The 17,568-nt window shown below is 42.2% G+C and overlaps 1 protein-coding gene across 1 annotated transcript; it reads left to right on the top strand.

The window, feature by feature from the left end:
* The first annotated feature begins 11,542 nt into the window (after positions 1-11,542).
* Positions 11,543-14,190, top strand: LOC103719291 (uncharacterized). Its single transcript, XM_039114640.2, has 2 exons — positions 11,543-12,462; positions 13,136-14,190. The coding sequence occupies exons 1-2, from the start codon at positions 11,814-11,816 to the stop codon at positions 13,456-13,458; spliced, it is 972 nt and encodes a 323-aa protein (XP_038970568.2). The 5' UTR covers positions 11,543-11,813; the 3' UTR covers positions 13,459-14,190.
* Positions 14,191-17,568: the final 3,378 nt, after the last annotated feature.

The following is a 17,568-nucleotide window of genomic DNA, read 5'->3' as shown; positions in this document are numbered from 1 at the left end:
GGTGTGGTAGGAACGGATTTAGAGGGAACTCTATTCAATAAATAAATCGCTGTGAATAAGGCATCTCCCCAAAGGAACATAGGTAAATCAGTGAAGCTCATCATGGACCTGACCATATCCAATAGGGTCCGATTCCTCCTTTCTGACACCCCGTTGAGTTGAGGTGTACCCGGAGGTGTCCATTGTGAGACTATACCGTTTTCTTTGAGATAGTCCCGGAATTCCCCACTAAGGTATTCTCCTCCTCGATCTGATCGAAGAGCCTTAAGAGGTTTTCCAGTTTGTTTTTCTACTTCATTCTTGAACTCTTTGAACTTTTCAAAAGATTCAGACTTGTGTCTCATAAGATACACATACCCATACCGTGAATAATCATCGGTAAAGGTAATGAAGTAAGAATAACGTCCCCTGGCAAGCACATCGAATGGGCCACATACATCTGTATGTATTAGGGTAAGTATTTCAGTGGTCCTCTCCCCATGTCCTACAAAGGGCAGTCTAGCCATTTTTCCTTGAAGACAGGACTTGCAAACTGGATATGACTCGGAAGTCAATGAGCCGAGAAGCCCATCTTTATCCATTTTGTTCATCCTATCCTCTCCAATATGACCAAGTCTGAGGTGCCACAAATATCTTTGGTTTATCTCATCTCTGGATCTTTTGGATCCTTTGGCACTCATATCTTGCTCGGTAACATTCACAGATACATCCATATGTAAATGATAGAGACTGTCGATCATGAAACCACGTGCGACTATTTTATTTCTTAAATAAATAGAACAGCAGTCTTTGTCAAATGTAAAAACATGACCTTCCTATGCTAGACATGAAACAGAAATCAAATTTCTGCTAGCAACAGGTACATAATAGCAGTCTCTAAGTATTAAACTAAATCCAGACGGTAGTCGCAGATGGTAGGTGCCCACAGCCACAGCAGCAACTTTTGCCCTGTTGCCAATCCTAAGGGTTACCGCACCTTCCGCCAGCCTTCTACTTTCCTTTAGACGCTGCATGGTAGTGCACAAATGAGCACTAGAACCAGAATCTATAACCCAACTAGAAGTAGAAGAAACCGTTAGATTAGTTTCAATTATGAGCAAGTCTATACCTTCTGAAGGTGTGTCACCTTTCTTGTTCTTCAGGCTCTCGAGGTATGAAGGACAGTTTCTCTTTCAAAGGCCTTCGACATTGCAGTGGAAACATTTTCCTTTGTCGTTAGCCTTTTTCTTTTGAACTTCCTTCTTTGACTTCTTGTCTTTCTTCTGCTTCTTAGCAGGCTTCTTTTTCTTCCAAGTAGACTTTCTCTTGCAACCAGAAGTCAACTCAGCAGCAAGGACATTGCCCCTTGAACCTTTCAAGGCTCCCTCAGCAGTTACCAACATGTTGATTAGTTCAGTCTTAGTGCATTCAATCTTATTCATGTGGTAGTTTACTATAAACTGACCAAATGAATCAGGAAGTGACTGTAGGATCAAATCCACTTGTAATTCCTTGTGCATGTCCATACCGAGCTTCTCAAGCTCCTCTAGGTCCTTGATCATGGTCAGACCGTGATCATGGACAGACTGCCCCTCGCGCATCTTCGCTTTGAAGAGCCTCTTGGACACTTCAAAACGAGCTGTGCGACTCTGCTCACCATACAACTCTTGCAGGTGTGCCAGTATGTCCCTAGCAGTCTTTATATTTTCATGCTGGCATTGGAGTTCATTAGACATGGATGCCATCATATAGCATTTAACTCTTATGTCATCATCCAACCACTTTTTATGCATCTCACGCTGAACATCAGTAGGACGTGCTGGTAGTGTGGGGATATCTGAATCGAGTATGTAGCCTATCTTCTCACAGTCCAAAACTATTTTGAGATTTCTAAGCCAGTCTTTGTAATTGGTTCCGGTCAGTCGGTTGGTCTCAAGAATACGGGTCAAAGGGTTTGAAGCCGACATTGTATCTGCAGAGAGTAAAGATTCTAGTTAGACTTTTGTACTTGATCCTAATCTGTTCTAAGGTCTTTTAGAACAAATGTAACTCCCACTATTTTCTCGAATCCCTCACACTCCCCTGGTAGGGAAACGGAAATCCCACACGACTAGGGTTTCTAGTGGGTACTGCGGTCCCACCAATTTACATGCCACCTCACCTAACAGTTATTGATGACACATAGATGGATGAGTGTACAACTCTTGTACAATGCTTCTCAAGCATGTTGCAGTGTAACTTGGTCTCTAAGCCATGAAGACCTCACCTAACAGTTATTGGTCCCATTTCTTAGTTAAGTCAGACCCACCGTATAACCGTAGGAATAAAGTCGTCATTGGGTCCTCACCTAACAGTTATTGGTGCCTAACCCCACCTTTACCCTACAACATCTCATGTCTATAGAGAGGTCCAGCCCCCCGATGCAACTTGACCACTGTGTCCAGCCAAGACAAATCAACATCAGAAAGGCCTTAGCAGCTCTACTACAGTGGAAGACCTATTGACTTAATATTGGTTAATCGGGTCTTAGTGTTTGCAACTTGAGCCCTTCATAAGAGGTAATCGAACAATTGGCCAGGTAAGCAGGTGGGAGGCTCCCCTTACTCAGAGAGTAAGGTCCTAATTAAGTAACCACCTTTCATGCTTTCCTAGACACCAATTAGATCAATTAATCTAATATGACTTGCTCATGTCGGTTCACTCTCGACTTGATTGAGGAGATTTTGATTTAGGTCTCAATTGGGTTTGCTACATCACATGTAAACCTATCTACCTGACTCGCATTCACATCTCATGCAAACGGTACATCACAGGCAGTTATAATCGCAGCATCAAATAAAGTTAAACTTTAAATAGGTGATGATCATGGATTCTAATTAGGTCGTATTACAAGCACATGCACATCAATCGATCAAGTGGTCTTCAACTCTTGAATTGGTTCCAAGCCTCCTTGATTCGATCCTTGATCAACCCTTGATCCCATCGCCATCAACCGCTTGGATCACCTTTCATCTCATGCCTTTGCTTGAACTTGATCGTTGATGTACATCACATCACAGAAATACAACCAGATGTAAAATAAAAATAAAAATAAATTACATCTCCTTTTAGGAGGCACGCAGGCCTCTCAAAACATCAAATAAGATGCATGCAAGCATCTGAAAAATTACATGACATCGCAGATCACATCGCAGGTCATTATATTTGATACCAAAAGGGTTTGAATCCTATGATCATCACCGTATGCAACAATTATAATTTTCAGATCTGAAAACTAACTGATTATATCATGACATAGGTCGCTGATCATGCTAATCATGATTCTAAACTTTGTAATCCCATTAACAATGCAATTAGAATCATCTTTTTATCACATAAAAATCAGCATGCAAAAATCAGCACCCCTGAAAAATCTGCATGCAGAATTTTTCAGCATGCATGATCATTCAATTTTCAGATCTAATAAGCCTTTAGATATTTAATTCTTACCTTAATCTACGAAGCCTAGGCTCTGATACCACTGTTGGGAACCCGCCCATGCCGCTGATATTTCAAAAAATTTCAGATGGCAGCGGAATCGGCATGCACGGGTTCGACGCTCATCGCATGAACGTTGTTTCGAGACCTTTCGTAATTAGGTAAGAATTAAAACTTTTAAAACTATTAGGAAGATCAAATCTTCACCTTGCGCGGGTAGATGATCACCGCAAATCTGAATTCGTGGTTTTGGAAGAGGGTTCGCTTGAAGCCGTTCAAACGTCCGGCCTCTACGGGTATCCACACGAAGCAGGATCCGATCCAAGCTCTCTATCTCACCGGGGTGCTAGCTCCCTTGCAAAGATAGCTTTGATGGCTGATGTCCTCTCTTTCAATCAACTCTTGATTGCACTAGAGAGGAGGAAGAAGAAGGATCTTGAAGAAGAAGAAGAAGATCAAATCCCTTCGCAGCCTTCTTCTCTTCACACGCGCTGAAGCCAAGGAAGAAGACCAAGAGGAGGGAGACGCCTCCTCTTCTTTTCCTTTGCTGATGGCGGCTGAACCAAGGGTGGAGAGGGAGAGGGTGGCCACGGCTTGGAGGAAGAGGGCTCTTCTTCCTTGGGGCCGGCCCTAGTCCTCCTTTTATAAGGAGTGGAGCTCCTAACAATTAGGAGCTCCAAGACAATCTTCCAAAGAGGGAAGGGGGGCGCCGGCCCCTCTCTTCATGCCGCACACAAGGAGAGGAGGAGGGGCGTGATCCCTCCTTCTTGTGTTGCCCTAATCCTCTTCCAAAGAGGATTGGGTGCCTCTCTTATGGTTAAGTCCTAATCTAATTAGGATTGACCATATTGGGTTCAATCTACGCTAGTCCTAATCCAATTAGGACTTGAATGAACCATGACTCAATTGAACTCTTCAATCCTAATCCAATTAGGAGTCATGTTGATTCATTAGATTATTAATTAATTTAGACTTAAGGAATCCTAATCCAATTAGGATTTGTTTAATTTTAGTCCTAATCCAATTAGGACTCCATTTGAATCCGAAGTCCTAATCCAATTAGGATTTCTAGGAATCCTACTCCAAGTAGGAATCCAATTCAAAATTCCTAATCTCATTAGGATTGTAGGAATCCTATTCAAAATAGGAATCCCAGTCCTACTCCAACTAGGATTCCTAGTCCTAATCCAATTAGGACTCTAGAAATCCTACCCGAAGTAGGATTTGTGTTTAAGTCCAATTAATTAATTCCCTTTGTTCCTTTCTTCAACTTCTTATCAATCAAATTGATTACATGTGATTCCTAATCACGATTTCAACCATCGGATCGGTCAATACTTCTAGTGTGTGTGACCCCATAGGTTCTATTCTGACTGGTAGTGAGATATATTGTGATCTCTATCTCAATATCATTGAAAACTCCTTTCAATGGGTTGGAACGATTCCAACTCAACTCATTAGGGTTTATCGATCATCAAGATAATCCCTATGAGTCCCACCATCCACCAGTGACACCTAGCAGCATGTAGTGGCTACCCAGCAGAATGGAATGATGAACCTCTAGGTGCAGTTAACATGTGATACAGTCCTACTATCGTGGATCCCTACAGGACGGAGGTCATGGACAACTCGTCAAACCCCATCGTCTGTCATATGTCAAGATTTATTCGACTTGAGTTCGATAGTGGAAAACTCCTTTTCCACTTTATATTACTGCCCTGGCCAAGGTCTTAGAACTCAGTCTAACAAATCACATAGGATCACTCCTCTTCTATCAAGGTCGATAGATTCCTTATAGGTGCATACCCTACTCCTACAGTGAACTTACTGCAGCCAATCTACACTGCATGGACCCATATGGCTAGAGACCATGTATATGTGCAGTCAAACTACAATAACCTCACTGTGAGTAGCCGAAGCACCGCAGGTCAAAGGACCAGTCACACTACTGCAACATCAAGCAAGTCACTGACGAGTGGATAGACATCCAAGTGACTTCTTGTCTTGGTCACGCTCAGTACCCTTGTTCTCTAACAAGCACCTGCACTATCACTTCAGTGTCCCTACACTGTGGACTCAAGTCTCGTCCATCCAGAAGGAAAGTGATCTGTGCACTGATCGGATCGATCACCGTCCTCGTGATGATCCATTGATCAGGAGCATTTAGAAATTAATCACCAATGATACATGGCTCAAATTCTCAACTCTTGGGAATATGTATCATCATCTTATTAATTCCTTGGACGATTCATAGACACATAAATAATATGAATGAAAAAATGCCTTTTATTTATTCAATAATAAATAGTCAAGTACAAAATTATGTCCCTAGAATCAACAATGTGTCAGCCAAATTGACTTCTAGGGCATACATCTAACACTGATGTCCCCATCAACTCCTCCCGGGTGAGAAAAACTCGACCCCGTCGAGTACAGGTCTGGCCGGCTGTCGTACTGCTCCAGAAGATCGGGGTCAATGCGCTGCAACTGTGCTTTGGAAATCCACGTCACATCAGACTTTGGTCGACCTTTCCACCGAACAAGGTAACGTTGGTAACCACCGTTCCTGCTTGAAATAACCTGCTCATCCAATATATGTTCTATTTGTTCTCTGCGTGCATGAAATTTGGGAGGTGGTGGCTCAACAGCAGGTAATAGGGCAGGGTGTCCAACATGGGCAGGTATATCAATAAAGGGGTCAGAAGGCAGGAATATTATCTTTTTGTATGGGACCAAATCTTCAATATTAAATGTCGCACTAATCCCATAGTCATCAGGAAGATCCACAACATATGCATTCGAACTGATTTTCTTTAAGATTTTGAACGGTTCTGCACTACAAGTTTGCAATTTCTTAAACGTATCTGAAGAAAATCGTTCAAGCCTAATTCTTATCATGACGTAATCTTTTTCACTTAACTCTTTATAACGTCTATGTAAATCAGCAAGAAATTTATATTTTAAATTATTAAAATGACTACAATTGCTGATTTTTTGATGCAATGAATGTGGATGTGAAGCAATTAATTGTGCAGACTCATAGACTCTATACTGATGAGACATGAAAAACAGGTCTATGGGTTGCCTAGGTTTATAATCATGCACCACTTCGAATGGATTTATACCTATGGACTTATGAACCGAACTATTATATGCAAACTCAACTGTCGATAAAATTAAATCCCAAGTCCTAGCATATGCACTTGGGTTGAACCTATGATGTGGAAGGTTGGGCAGAAATACTTCGGAAACTAGATCAATTGCGTGTTGGATATCACGCATCGGAAAAAGTGCATCCGGAAGATCATCAGGGACTACATCATTAAGCTCCTCTAGAAGGGAAACTACTATAGGGGAATGTTCAAGATTGGACTCCACATGGGTATCTTTAGCTACAAGTGCCAATTCAGGTGACTGACTCTCAATATCTGTCACTATCTCTTCCACAGTAGTGATGTGAAATGACTTGGTCGTACTTAGATCAATAATCTTCCTTTGGAAATCATTTTGGACAAAATCTAATTCTATAGGTTCGTCTTCAAAGTCTTCTTCATAGTCTTCTATATTTGGTTCATAGACTTCTTCGACATATTCGGCCTCTTGGTTCCTAACTTCTGGTTCAGTAATCGAGTAGGTTTTAGTGGAACATTGGGGCGCTATGTGGCCGAATTGTTGACACCTAGAGTATTGGGTTTGGTGCCTAGGAGAGTGGGGAAGGACTACAGGTGGTGCGACCAAACCGATTTTAGGTTGGGCTGTAACAGGGGTTGGCGATTTAGGGGTCCTAGAACTTTGCACGAGCTCACGGATCTCTTGTCTGAATTCCTTGTATCCAGCCCGTATGGCAACGATCTGTTCCTTGATAGACCTCAAAATGTCGGAATTCATGGTAGCTACAGGGGTTTTAGGTTGACTGAGATAGTACTCCATATCACTACAGGTTGGCATGCAATGATGACACTGGGTGATGATGTGAAATGCAGTGTCACTAATGAAACCTTAATAACTATAATGTAGGACCAAAGTTGATGCTGGACAACCTACTAATGCAATCTGTTATGACTTCAGAAATCAGCAAGTCTTCACAATAATAACTTAAAATTTAAATGTTGCTGATTTTTACTTCGGTTATTCAGAATTAAGGATTAAGATTATTCAATTTAAGAAGTTAGATTGCAATCAAGTAGTACAGTTGTTCTGATCCTAAATCAATATGATCGAAGAATGTTGAGAAGCATCCAGTTGTTAGGGTGTGCTAATTTAATATTTAGATTTTAACAGGGCAAATAGGATGGGTTTGAAAGTAGGGGTTCTATATTCTAAATTTTGACAACAAAAGTAGGTTTTCAAAATGTGGCTATCATGCAAGAGAACCAGAACATAATTAAATGAACAAGCCAGAAAAAGTAGAAACCTATCACCTGTGACGGATGCAGTCAACCGGAAGCGTCCGTTGCAGAGCTAGCTGGAGTTGTGGACCTGGATCTACAGCACAAGGATTCCTGGGCTGTTGAAATGGGCTGAAGAACACTCTGGATCGGGCCTGAAACAGGGCCTGCGGCCAAGGGCCTTGGGCCGCGCTCAAATCACGGTGCACGGGCCTGGGCTGGCGGCCTGCTGAGGACAACTGGGCCAGGCCGGTCGGGCTCGGATGTGGCCTGATGCCACCTCTCGGCTGGCAGCCTGGCACACAGGGGTGTCCCTGATCGCGGATGAGAGCTAGATGGGAGCGGCTCGGACGAAGGCTCGGCGATGGGCGCTGCAAGCGGTCCGTCCGGAGTAGGCAGCGGCCAACGGCGCACGGCGGCAGTGGTGGAGCACGCGGGCGCGGGGAAGGATGCAGCGGTGGTGGCAATCGGGCGGTCGCGGGAGCGACGGGGACGGCGACGGCGAGGCGGCGGCAGGAGACGGCACGGGCGGAGGCGGATCTCGTCGGCGGCAGGAGGCGTCACGGGCGGAAGCGGCAAAGGCGGAGCGGCACGGGCGGAGGCGGCGAAGGGTATGCAGGTGGTGCGGCTCGGCGGGGAGGGCGTCGTCGGGGCTCGGTGACGGTCGGCTTCGATCGTCGGCGGTCGGCCGCGGGAAAGAGGCGCCTGAAGGAGGCGTCGCACGGCGGCGGGCGTGGTGGCGCAGCTTGGCGGAGACGTGGTGAGGGGCAGCCGATCGGGAAAGATGAACAGGTAGGTTTTTTTTTTTTTTTTTTTGCACGCACGTGCAGTCACGTGCAAAGGTTTTTTTTGTTTTTTTTTTAGGCGGCACGTGCGGTCACGTGCGTCTTTTTTTTTTCTTCTTCTTTTTTTTTTTTTTGTGGGACCTGGGTTGTCGGGTTTCGGGTTAACGGGTGCGAGGCTTACCCGTTAAGCAGCTTCAACCTCCCGATAGTTCGGGAGGTCTCTCCGACCCTTGCGGCTGCGGCTGCGGGGCGGGGCTTCGATGGCCGTGGCGGAGGGCGGTGATCTCGGCCGCAGTTCCGTGGTCTGCGGCGACGGGCGGCTCCGGCAGGCGGCGGCGTCCGGTGGCGAGCCGACGGCAAGGTGGTCACGGCTCCGGCAAGCGTCTTCCGGTGGTGAAAGCGGAAACGTGAACGGTGGAGAGGGGTCACAGCAGGTCGGTGGCGCCGAGATGGCACAGAGCGGCGGTAGGGTGCGGTGCAGCCGGCGGCGAACGGTGGAAGTGGTGGCCGCGGGCTTGGCGACCAGTGGGAAGGGCCCGACGAAAGGGGTTTTCCCCCTTTTGTCTCTGATGAGAGCCGAGAGGGAGAGAGGGACCTTCCTTTTTTTTTTTTTGTGTGTGTGTGTGTGTGTTCTTCTGGTGAGCACCGAGGGGATGAGACGAAGATGACGTCTCGGGTGGGATTTTTGGTGGAGTGAATAAATAGGGCAGTGGACCGTGGGAGGTTGAGGGAGAAAATGCTCGATCGTGGCTTTGGCAACGGAGGCAAAGCCGGGGCTCTGATACCAAGTTGATGCAGCACCAGTGCGGGGGAAGAGGAGAAGAAGGAAGAACAAGAGAAGGAGAAGGAAGAAGAGGTTGTAGAGACGCAGGAAGAATAGAGAAGGAGAGGAGAAGAAGAGAAGAAAGAACGTAGGGAAAAGAAATTCTTAATCATTCATTAAACCCTAATCATGAAAATAGTTCCCTATATATAGGGCCCAAATACACAACTTGCATAAACCCCCCTTACACAGAAATAAATCCTAATGAACCCACAAATAAGCCCTAAAATGCAAATAAGCCCAGAAATAAAATAAACCACAAATAAACCCTAGAATGCAAATAAGCCCAAAAATAAATAATAAAATAAATATGCAAATAAACGGGTCTGGCTCAATCCGGAGGCTCAGGATCATCTGGATGAAGGGCTCTGATGTCCCCATCAGAATACCTCCCGTCTCTCCAAGAGAGATGAACCCCAAGGCCGCCCTCACTAAATGGGAGGCAGATGCTCTTCCACGCTACCAAGTGCACCCCCGACCGCCTCCATGCAAGCTCTATAGGAAGATCCGCAGTAGCCGCTCAATCTTCAGTAGCACTGTCCTTCGCACCACAGTGTTTGCTATGAGATAGATGGGTATGGAGCCAAGTACAGATTTGATCAGCGTCAACCTACCCATCATAGATAGAGACGCTGCCCGCCATCCCTCCAGCCTACTCTGAACCCGTTGCACCAGCTCTGCGCACTCAGATACCTGTAGTCTCCTACCTGAGATTGGGACACCCAGGTAGCTCCAGGTCCCGTCCTGCTTTGGCATCTCCAGAATCCTCCGGATCCCCCGTCGAACCTCGGCGACGTGCTAGGGCTGGAGGAGATGGTGGATTTCTAGATATTCATTCTCTGACCCGACGCAACGCAGTAATCAGCCAACATCCTCCTGAGGGCCCGTGCATTCGCTACCCATGCCCCCATCAAGAGGAGACAGTCGTCGACAAAGAGTAAGTGAGATATCGGCGGCCCCCCTGGAGTTAAGACTTAAGCCTCCAGCTCTCCGGCGGCACACACAGCCCGTAGTGCCCGACACAAGACATCAGAGCAAATGATGAACAAGTATAGGGATAAAGGACATCCCTGCCGAAGCCCCATGGTGGATTTGAAAAAGGGGGACGATGTGCCGTTGACCAGAATAGAAAACCTAGGTCCCCGAGCACACCACAACACCCAATCAATTCAGGTCTTGTGGAAACCAAGACTCTCCAAGGCACGCTTAAGGAAGCTCCACCTAATTCTGTCATAAGCTCGTTCTATGTCCAGCTTGACAGCTATCAGGCTCTTCCGCTTTAGGGCATGCTGAAGATTCCACATCATCTTTTGGGCCAACATGATATTGTCAGAGATGCTCCTACCTCTCACAAAACCATCTTGCTTCTGGCAGATAATTTTATGGAGCAAAGGTTTCATCCACTTCACCAATTAATATTTTTACCATAATTTTATATAAGATTGTGCACCGGTTGATACTCCCAAAATGCATAAGGTGGTGAAAGTATAATAATTAGATGCATATGCCAAAAGTAATATTGTACAATAAAAATTAACCAAGTGATGCGATAAAAAATAACATAATAAAAAAAAGCTACTCTCTCTTTTATGGAGATCTACTCTGTTTGCAGTAGCTGACAGGTGCAGTAGATTTGCCTGGCCTTTTCTTATGATGGCTGGCTTTTTTTTTATACCCGATGTTGGCTACCCACTGTTTTGTGCGTGCGTGCGTGTGTGTGTGTGTGTGTGTGTGTGAGCCTGTGTTCATCACAATCACACAAGGAGTCCATTTCCTGGCACTGGAGGGGTATGGCACCAAAAAGTAAGCTGGGGACTTTAAAAAAGGGAGCTTGAAGTCTGAAAGTCTCAAGCGAGACGCAAATCATATCAAAAGTTCATAAAAAAGGCTGAGAAGGTTAAAAAAGGGAAAAGCTAAAGGGTGTACTCCTTGTACCAGATTGAAAAAAATATATAGAAAAATTATTAGATGGATAGGATCGAGTGGACCCGTCCAATAGTCACTCGCCACATTACCGTACCTATTTAAGATCAAAGTAAGGGTATGGTAGCATGGCGAGTGACTTTAGGCTGCTCTCCTGATCTGATCCATTTAATAATTTCTCTACGAAGAGTGGATTTTTATTATTTTTTTCTCATCCCCACATGCTTTGTTCGTATGTCCTGTGTTGATTTTTTTATGTGCATGCAATCATAGCCCCCCATCAATGGCATGAAAACTCCCCGTGCTCCATTTTTTGATTCCAGTTTGGAGGTTTGTAGTTCGGACAGCAACAATAATAATTAACATCAAATCAAGCGTCCAAGGAGGAGGAGATGGAAAGAATAGAGAGCCATGTACAATGAGTAGTGCAAGTGGAAAATGACTGATAACGGAAGTATGTTGGTGGTGGTGGGAGGAGAAGAGAGAAGAAGGGAGTATAGAAAAGGGAACTGGACTCTCATTGAGACTATGGTTTTGATTGAAGCAAAGAAGATTGGCAATGAAAGGAGGATGCAAAGGTCAAAAGAGACTGAAGAAAGGATGGGTGGAAGTAGCAGTAGCAGCAGACCATCAGAGACGAGGTGGAAATGGGTGGAAGACTATTGTTGGAGGCATGGTTGCTATAGGAGCCAAAACCAGTGCAATGACAGATGGGATAACCTCATGAGGGACTTCAAGAAGGTGAGAACATATGAGATGAGTTTCGGAGTGGAAGGGAGTGATAGGTTGTCTTATTGGAAGCTTGAGAGGCATCAAAGGAAGGAGAGGAACCTACCTTCCAATCTCTTGCCTGAGATATATGAGGCTTTGATTGAGGTGGTGGAGAGAGGACGTACTGTTGAGGGAGCGAGTGGTAGTACTTCTAACGTAGCAGGATTAGTGGGAGAAGAAAGGCATATGGCAAGCATCTCAGCTTCAATGCCTCCAATGATGCAACATAACAGGCCAGGCTCTACACCACAAGCACCAAGTCCACCATTGCTGCCTCCTCATGCGCTCCCAGGAGCTCAAGCAGCAGGAATCATAGGTAAATCTCTCTCTCTCTCTCTCTCTAGTTATATAGTTATTTCATATTATGATTGATGCGGCCATTTCTTATAGTTGTTTATGTTAGTGTTGCTCGATGAATTCTTGCAGATTTGATCTTCTAGACAAATTATTTGAATTCTCATTCTCTCGCATTTATTGCTTGAATATTTCTGAATACAACTTTTAGATTATTTTTGAATTTCTATATGAACTGCTCAGATTTTTTGTTAATGATTTCTTCATGCATTGATGGCTCTCTCATTGTTTAATAAATGGAATTTCATTTCTTTTCTGTCTTCCGCTGCAAGGGTTTATTTCATTTTATTCTAATGAAGCTGACTGATTATAGAAATGACTATTTCTCTTTACTCGTTTTTACAAATATCCCATTTAGATTAGAGTTTAGTTTGGCTAGGCCAATCTTGAAGCTCTTGCTCTTATTCACTTACCTTTCTCCTTCCATCTATACTGTTTTTTGAGAAGTCTTTTCTGTTTCTTCTGTTATTCATTACTTTGTTTCCATTTGACTGAAACCTAAAATAGAGTTAAGAGGCCCTAAACTTAATCCTAAGGGTCTTGCTTTCGTTCACTTATTCTTCTTTACATCTGCTTTCTATAATCACTCATTTGTTTGATTCCATTCCTTTTGTTGGAGATGCGTCATAGCTCAGATTCTGATGATGATGAGCATTCAAACGCATCTGTAAGGAAGAGGAGAAGAGAAGGAAGCAGCAGCAAGAACAAGTCCCATAAGCTAAGTTCAGCAATCTCCAAATGTGCTTCTATTTTAGCAGAACCATTCCAAGCTAGTGAGGAGAAGGAGATGAGAAGGCATAAGGATCTCATGAGGATGAAGGAGAGAAAGACCAAGATGGAGCAGTCAAAGGCAGAGATCAGTGTCCAGTCCATGGATAGCCTGGCTACTGCCATCAACCAGCTAGCCTGCTCAATCCTTGGTTCAGTTGCTGACAAGGGTCCACCAGCTCCTAAGTAAATATATAAAAATGACCATAAATATGTAACCAAGACCTCTTTCATGGCATATATGTTGATGGACACCCATTTATGTTATCTTATTTCACCTTGGGTGAAACCTCTTTCTTTCTTCAGCCATTGCCACTTCCAATGATTAATCTTGCTGAGCTTACAGGAATCTCTGCTGCAACTTTCAGGGCATGATTGCCTTAGAAAAGCTTGACAAAGAAAGATTCCCTCTGCAGGTGGCACATGACAAGATAATGAAATTTTCTAGATTATGTTTCACTAGATTTAGATTTATGTCTTAAATTAAGCTGCTTGGTGGAACAGTAAAGTCTTTAGATTGATCAACTTTTTTGCTTTTCTCCAGTATATTTCTGAATGTGGAGAGACTTGTAAAGATGTCATTCATGCTTGTGTCAGAGATGCTTTTTGCTGTTGTGTGTACTAACAAGTACCTGAAAGGCACAGAGAGCATGGTCAAAGGAAAGCTTTGGGAGAATTACAGTCATGCCAATGAGAGCAGCTCTCTGTGGCTTTACTGAGAATGGTGATTGCTGATGGACAGCTGTTGGATAAAGTTTCCTTTGAATGGTGATTTGTCCTTTTCAAACCGTATGGTGATGGCACCGTAATTTGCCTGCGGTCCTTCTGAAACCGCACACAGAATTCATTGTCCTCATGTCTATCTTTATATTATAGAAACTAGTAAATGTACACTTACTATTTACCAACTTACAGTTGCCATTGGCTATCCATGTAATCTCACAAGACATACATCTTTCTCTCCTCCACCCAAGTGTTTCCTTTCACATAGCTACACTTTTTTTCTTTTTTCTTTTTTCTTTTTTGGTTTAACGAGACAGATGAGTTTCCCAGGATTCTATATCATGTGACGTAGAAAAGAATAAAAAAATATTTTTATAAAAAAAATATCAGTAGGCTGATACCATTTTAAAATTCTATCTTTAGACATTTAGATGAATAGATCTGAAAGTATAAGGACCAAAATTTTTTTTAGCTTATTCGATATAGGGCTATTATTTCTCAACACAGATAAGCACTTCTAAACTATAAAATTTCATCAGCACAGTTCGAAGAATAACTAAAATCCTTCCGACCAATAAAATTTGATCTCTTGAATGTTATCATCTAATATCATCTGCTTGCTTAAAAGCTAGTTAAAAAATCCACTATTTCCCTCTAGCCATATGTTGGCATGGGCCAAAGATCCAAGATGCTTGAGAATCGGCTACCAAGATTAAGGTGAGCATGAGGAAGCAAAGGATTTTCCGAATCTAGGTTGTGGAAGCATTATGAGCTCATTTGGTTCGCGAAAAAAAAAAGGAAAAAAATGTGGTCAATGGAAAAGTAAAAAAATGCCTCTTGTTTGTTAGAGTTTTTAAAGGAGAGAAACGGAAAAGTTGTATTTCCGTAAGAATATGATTCTCACGTTTCATGAAAAAGTTTTTTCCATGAGAAACATGTAAAAGTTACTTTTCCGTGAGCCGGAAATTGAAACATTATTATTTTTTCCAAAAATACCCTTCAGCATAAAGAGGTGTTAAAAACCTAATTTTTATAAGAATATAATAAGAATTACACATAACTTTCTCAGAAAAGTGGATGGTCAATCAAATATAAGCACTCAGAAAATCTATCACTTTTTCATGGTCAACTAAACATGCCAAAAGTACTTTTTCAGGCATCCTCTTTCCAGAAATCTACTTTTCAGGAATCATATTCTTATGAGAAAAAATGCTTCCTGCGAACCAAACGAGCCCTATGTGTTACAATTACCTACAAGTAAGAGACAATTCATGATGCATACTATTAAGTCAAGAACTAATAGGACCCAACAAAGCCTCTCGACCTAGAAGAGAATTAAGGTTTTATAATTTTTTATATTATAAAATTTTAATCTAGATTTATGTTTTAGATTTTATGATTTTTTAAAAGTAAGAAGATAAATAGGAAATAAAACAAATGCTTTTAAACAAATCTTGCTGTGAATCAAAGATGGGATTCCTACTTATGAATTGTTCAAATTTCTCCAAACTATTTTTTTTCTGGATAAACATTCAAAATGACTCCTTAGCGCGCAGGTCTCATTATAGGATATAAAAAGGTTTAGGCTGTGTTTAGCCCAAAAAAAGAAATAAGTCAACAGTGTTCTATTGGTGAATTTATTTCATAACATGGCAAGAAATTGAAATGTAAATTTAATTATCTTTTCTTATGCATTAACCTATTTTTTTAATTCGTATGCTAGACTTTGGATAACTCACAAAATCAGAAATCATGCCCACTTGATCAGAAATTCATTAGGATTAATTATTGCAGCTTACCTTGAACACCTTAGAGTGCAATTGTTGAACCTTATTGTGGAATATGGGCTAAACATAGGAACAAAAATAAAGCTCCATTGCAAAGAAGTTAATTAGAGAAAGAGAGAGAAAAAAATAAAGTGTTTTTTTTTCCTTTGCAGAACATTTCCACAAATAATTGTTTACATGGTCATCCAAAATTCTGTTACTCTTTCACTGAATAAGCCTTAACAATTTCTTATGATGATTGTTTTTGAGAAGATTTCTGACAATTGTTACAAGATGTTTAAGTTGTTTTTCCTATATGTATTTTCTATAGCTATGGTTTTTAATATTATTATTATTGTTATTAGCCAACAACCTTTAAAGTCTCTGTGGACAAACATCATATCTGTAGCATACCTTGGAAAAAGTTACAGGCTTTTATTAGTGCTTTAATAACTCTCCTATTACAATTAGTTGCTTAGCACTTTGCTGGTTATGATTGAAGAACACGGTTGCATACGAGCACCCGACACTCTTTATAATAATTTTTGCAAGGAGCTTCCTGTGAGACCAAACCGACCTCATTCAATCAGACTGAGTCAACCAACTTGACCTATTGAAATTGCATGCTCTATGATGCAGATTTTGCTCCGAAATTGTATGGGTTATGATATAAGTTATACTTTAATGAGATAAGCATAACACATGTAATTGATTAGATAGTTGTATCCGGCTAATCCGGTGACTAAAAAAAAAAGAAGTTATTGGACTAGCCAAGTTAATGCATACAACCTGATCTTGCTAGGTTGATAATATTAGGTTGTTTATTTGAAATCATTGTTCAAAGAAATTATTATCGCGATGGTATTTGAATTGGGCCTGATGAATAGTAGTTGCAAAAATTTAAATATTGATTAGTGTGAAATGTGCATATCTTGATATTTGTGCTCTTCTTTAATGTTAGTCTAAATATTTGTATTTATTATTATCTCTCAACGTAAAAGGGGAGGAGAAAGAGAGAGAGCTGTAGAGGGAGAGGAACGAGATACGTAGGGAGGGAAGGATGTATTTTTTCTATGTATGTACAAACAGTGCCATAGCCCATCTTTTATAGTTGAAAGTGGCTATATACAGCTCACAAGAGAGTCCAATCTCTATTTTATGATTGAGCCCTCCTTGTTATTCATCTCCTTTCCTATATTGAGGTTTAGTTTTTTTTTTTCCTCTCTTTTTTTCAGCAAAGCCTTTATTCCCTTTCCCTAGTGACCTAGCACTGGAGCCAAATCATTAGACATACAAATAAAGGCTGACTCTCGATTTTTCTTATGGCCCACATGGTTACTGAGCCTCAGATTTTTTTCTTATGGCCTCATAGCTAGACTCTCGATGGATATGTCTGGCCCCTCCCTTTCCTCTTTGATATACCATCTCTCTCTTTTTTTATTTTATATATCTCTCTCTTTCCTTCTCTCTCTTCATCTATCCAAGGAGCCTCTCTTTCTCTCACCTTCCCTCTCACACCACCTGCTCCAATTGATTCCCTATGATGGCCCTTTTATTGGCCGATCTTCAGCGGGCCTCGATAGATTTTAAAATAAATGGCTCATTTTGTATTCTTCTTACTCTTCCCTCAATCTAACCGGTTTGTACTCAGATCAAATAAAATTTTGGATCACCGGGCACTGCCACTTGGCCAACCTTGCTCCATCTTCTTTCTCTCAGGTTTTATTTTTCCACTGTTGCCCTTCATTCTCTTCGATTTTTCTTATTAATATACTGGTCTTGACTTGTATAAGATGCAATCATCCGAACAA

Source organism: Phoenix dactylifera, chromosome 1, assembly GCF_051530095.1.
Source record: "Phoenix dactylifera cultivar Ajwa chromosome 1, Ajwa_hap1_PhDact_Kaust_v1.1, whole genome shotgun sequence".
NCBI lineage: Eukaryota > Viridiplantae > Streptophyta > Magnoliopsida > Arecales > Arecaceae > Phoenix > Phoenix dactylifera.
This window is presented reverse-complemented; position numbering and strand designations above follow the sequence as displayed.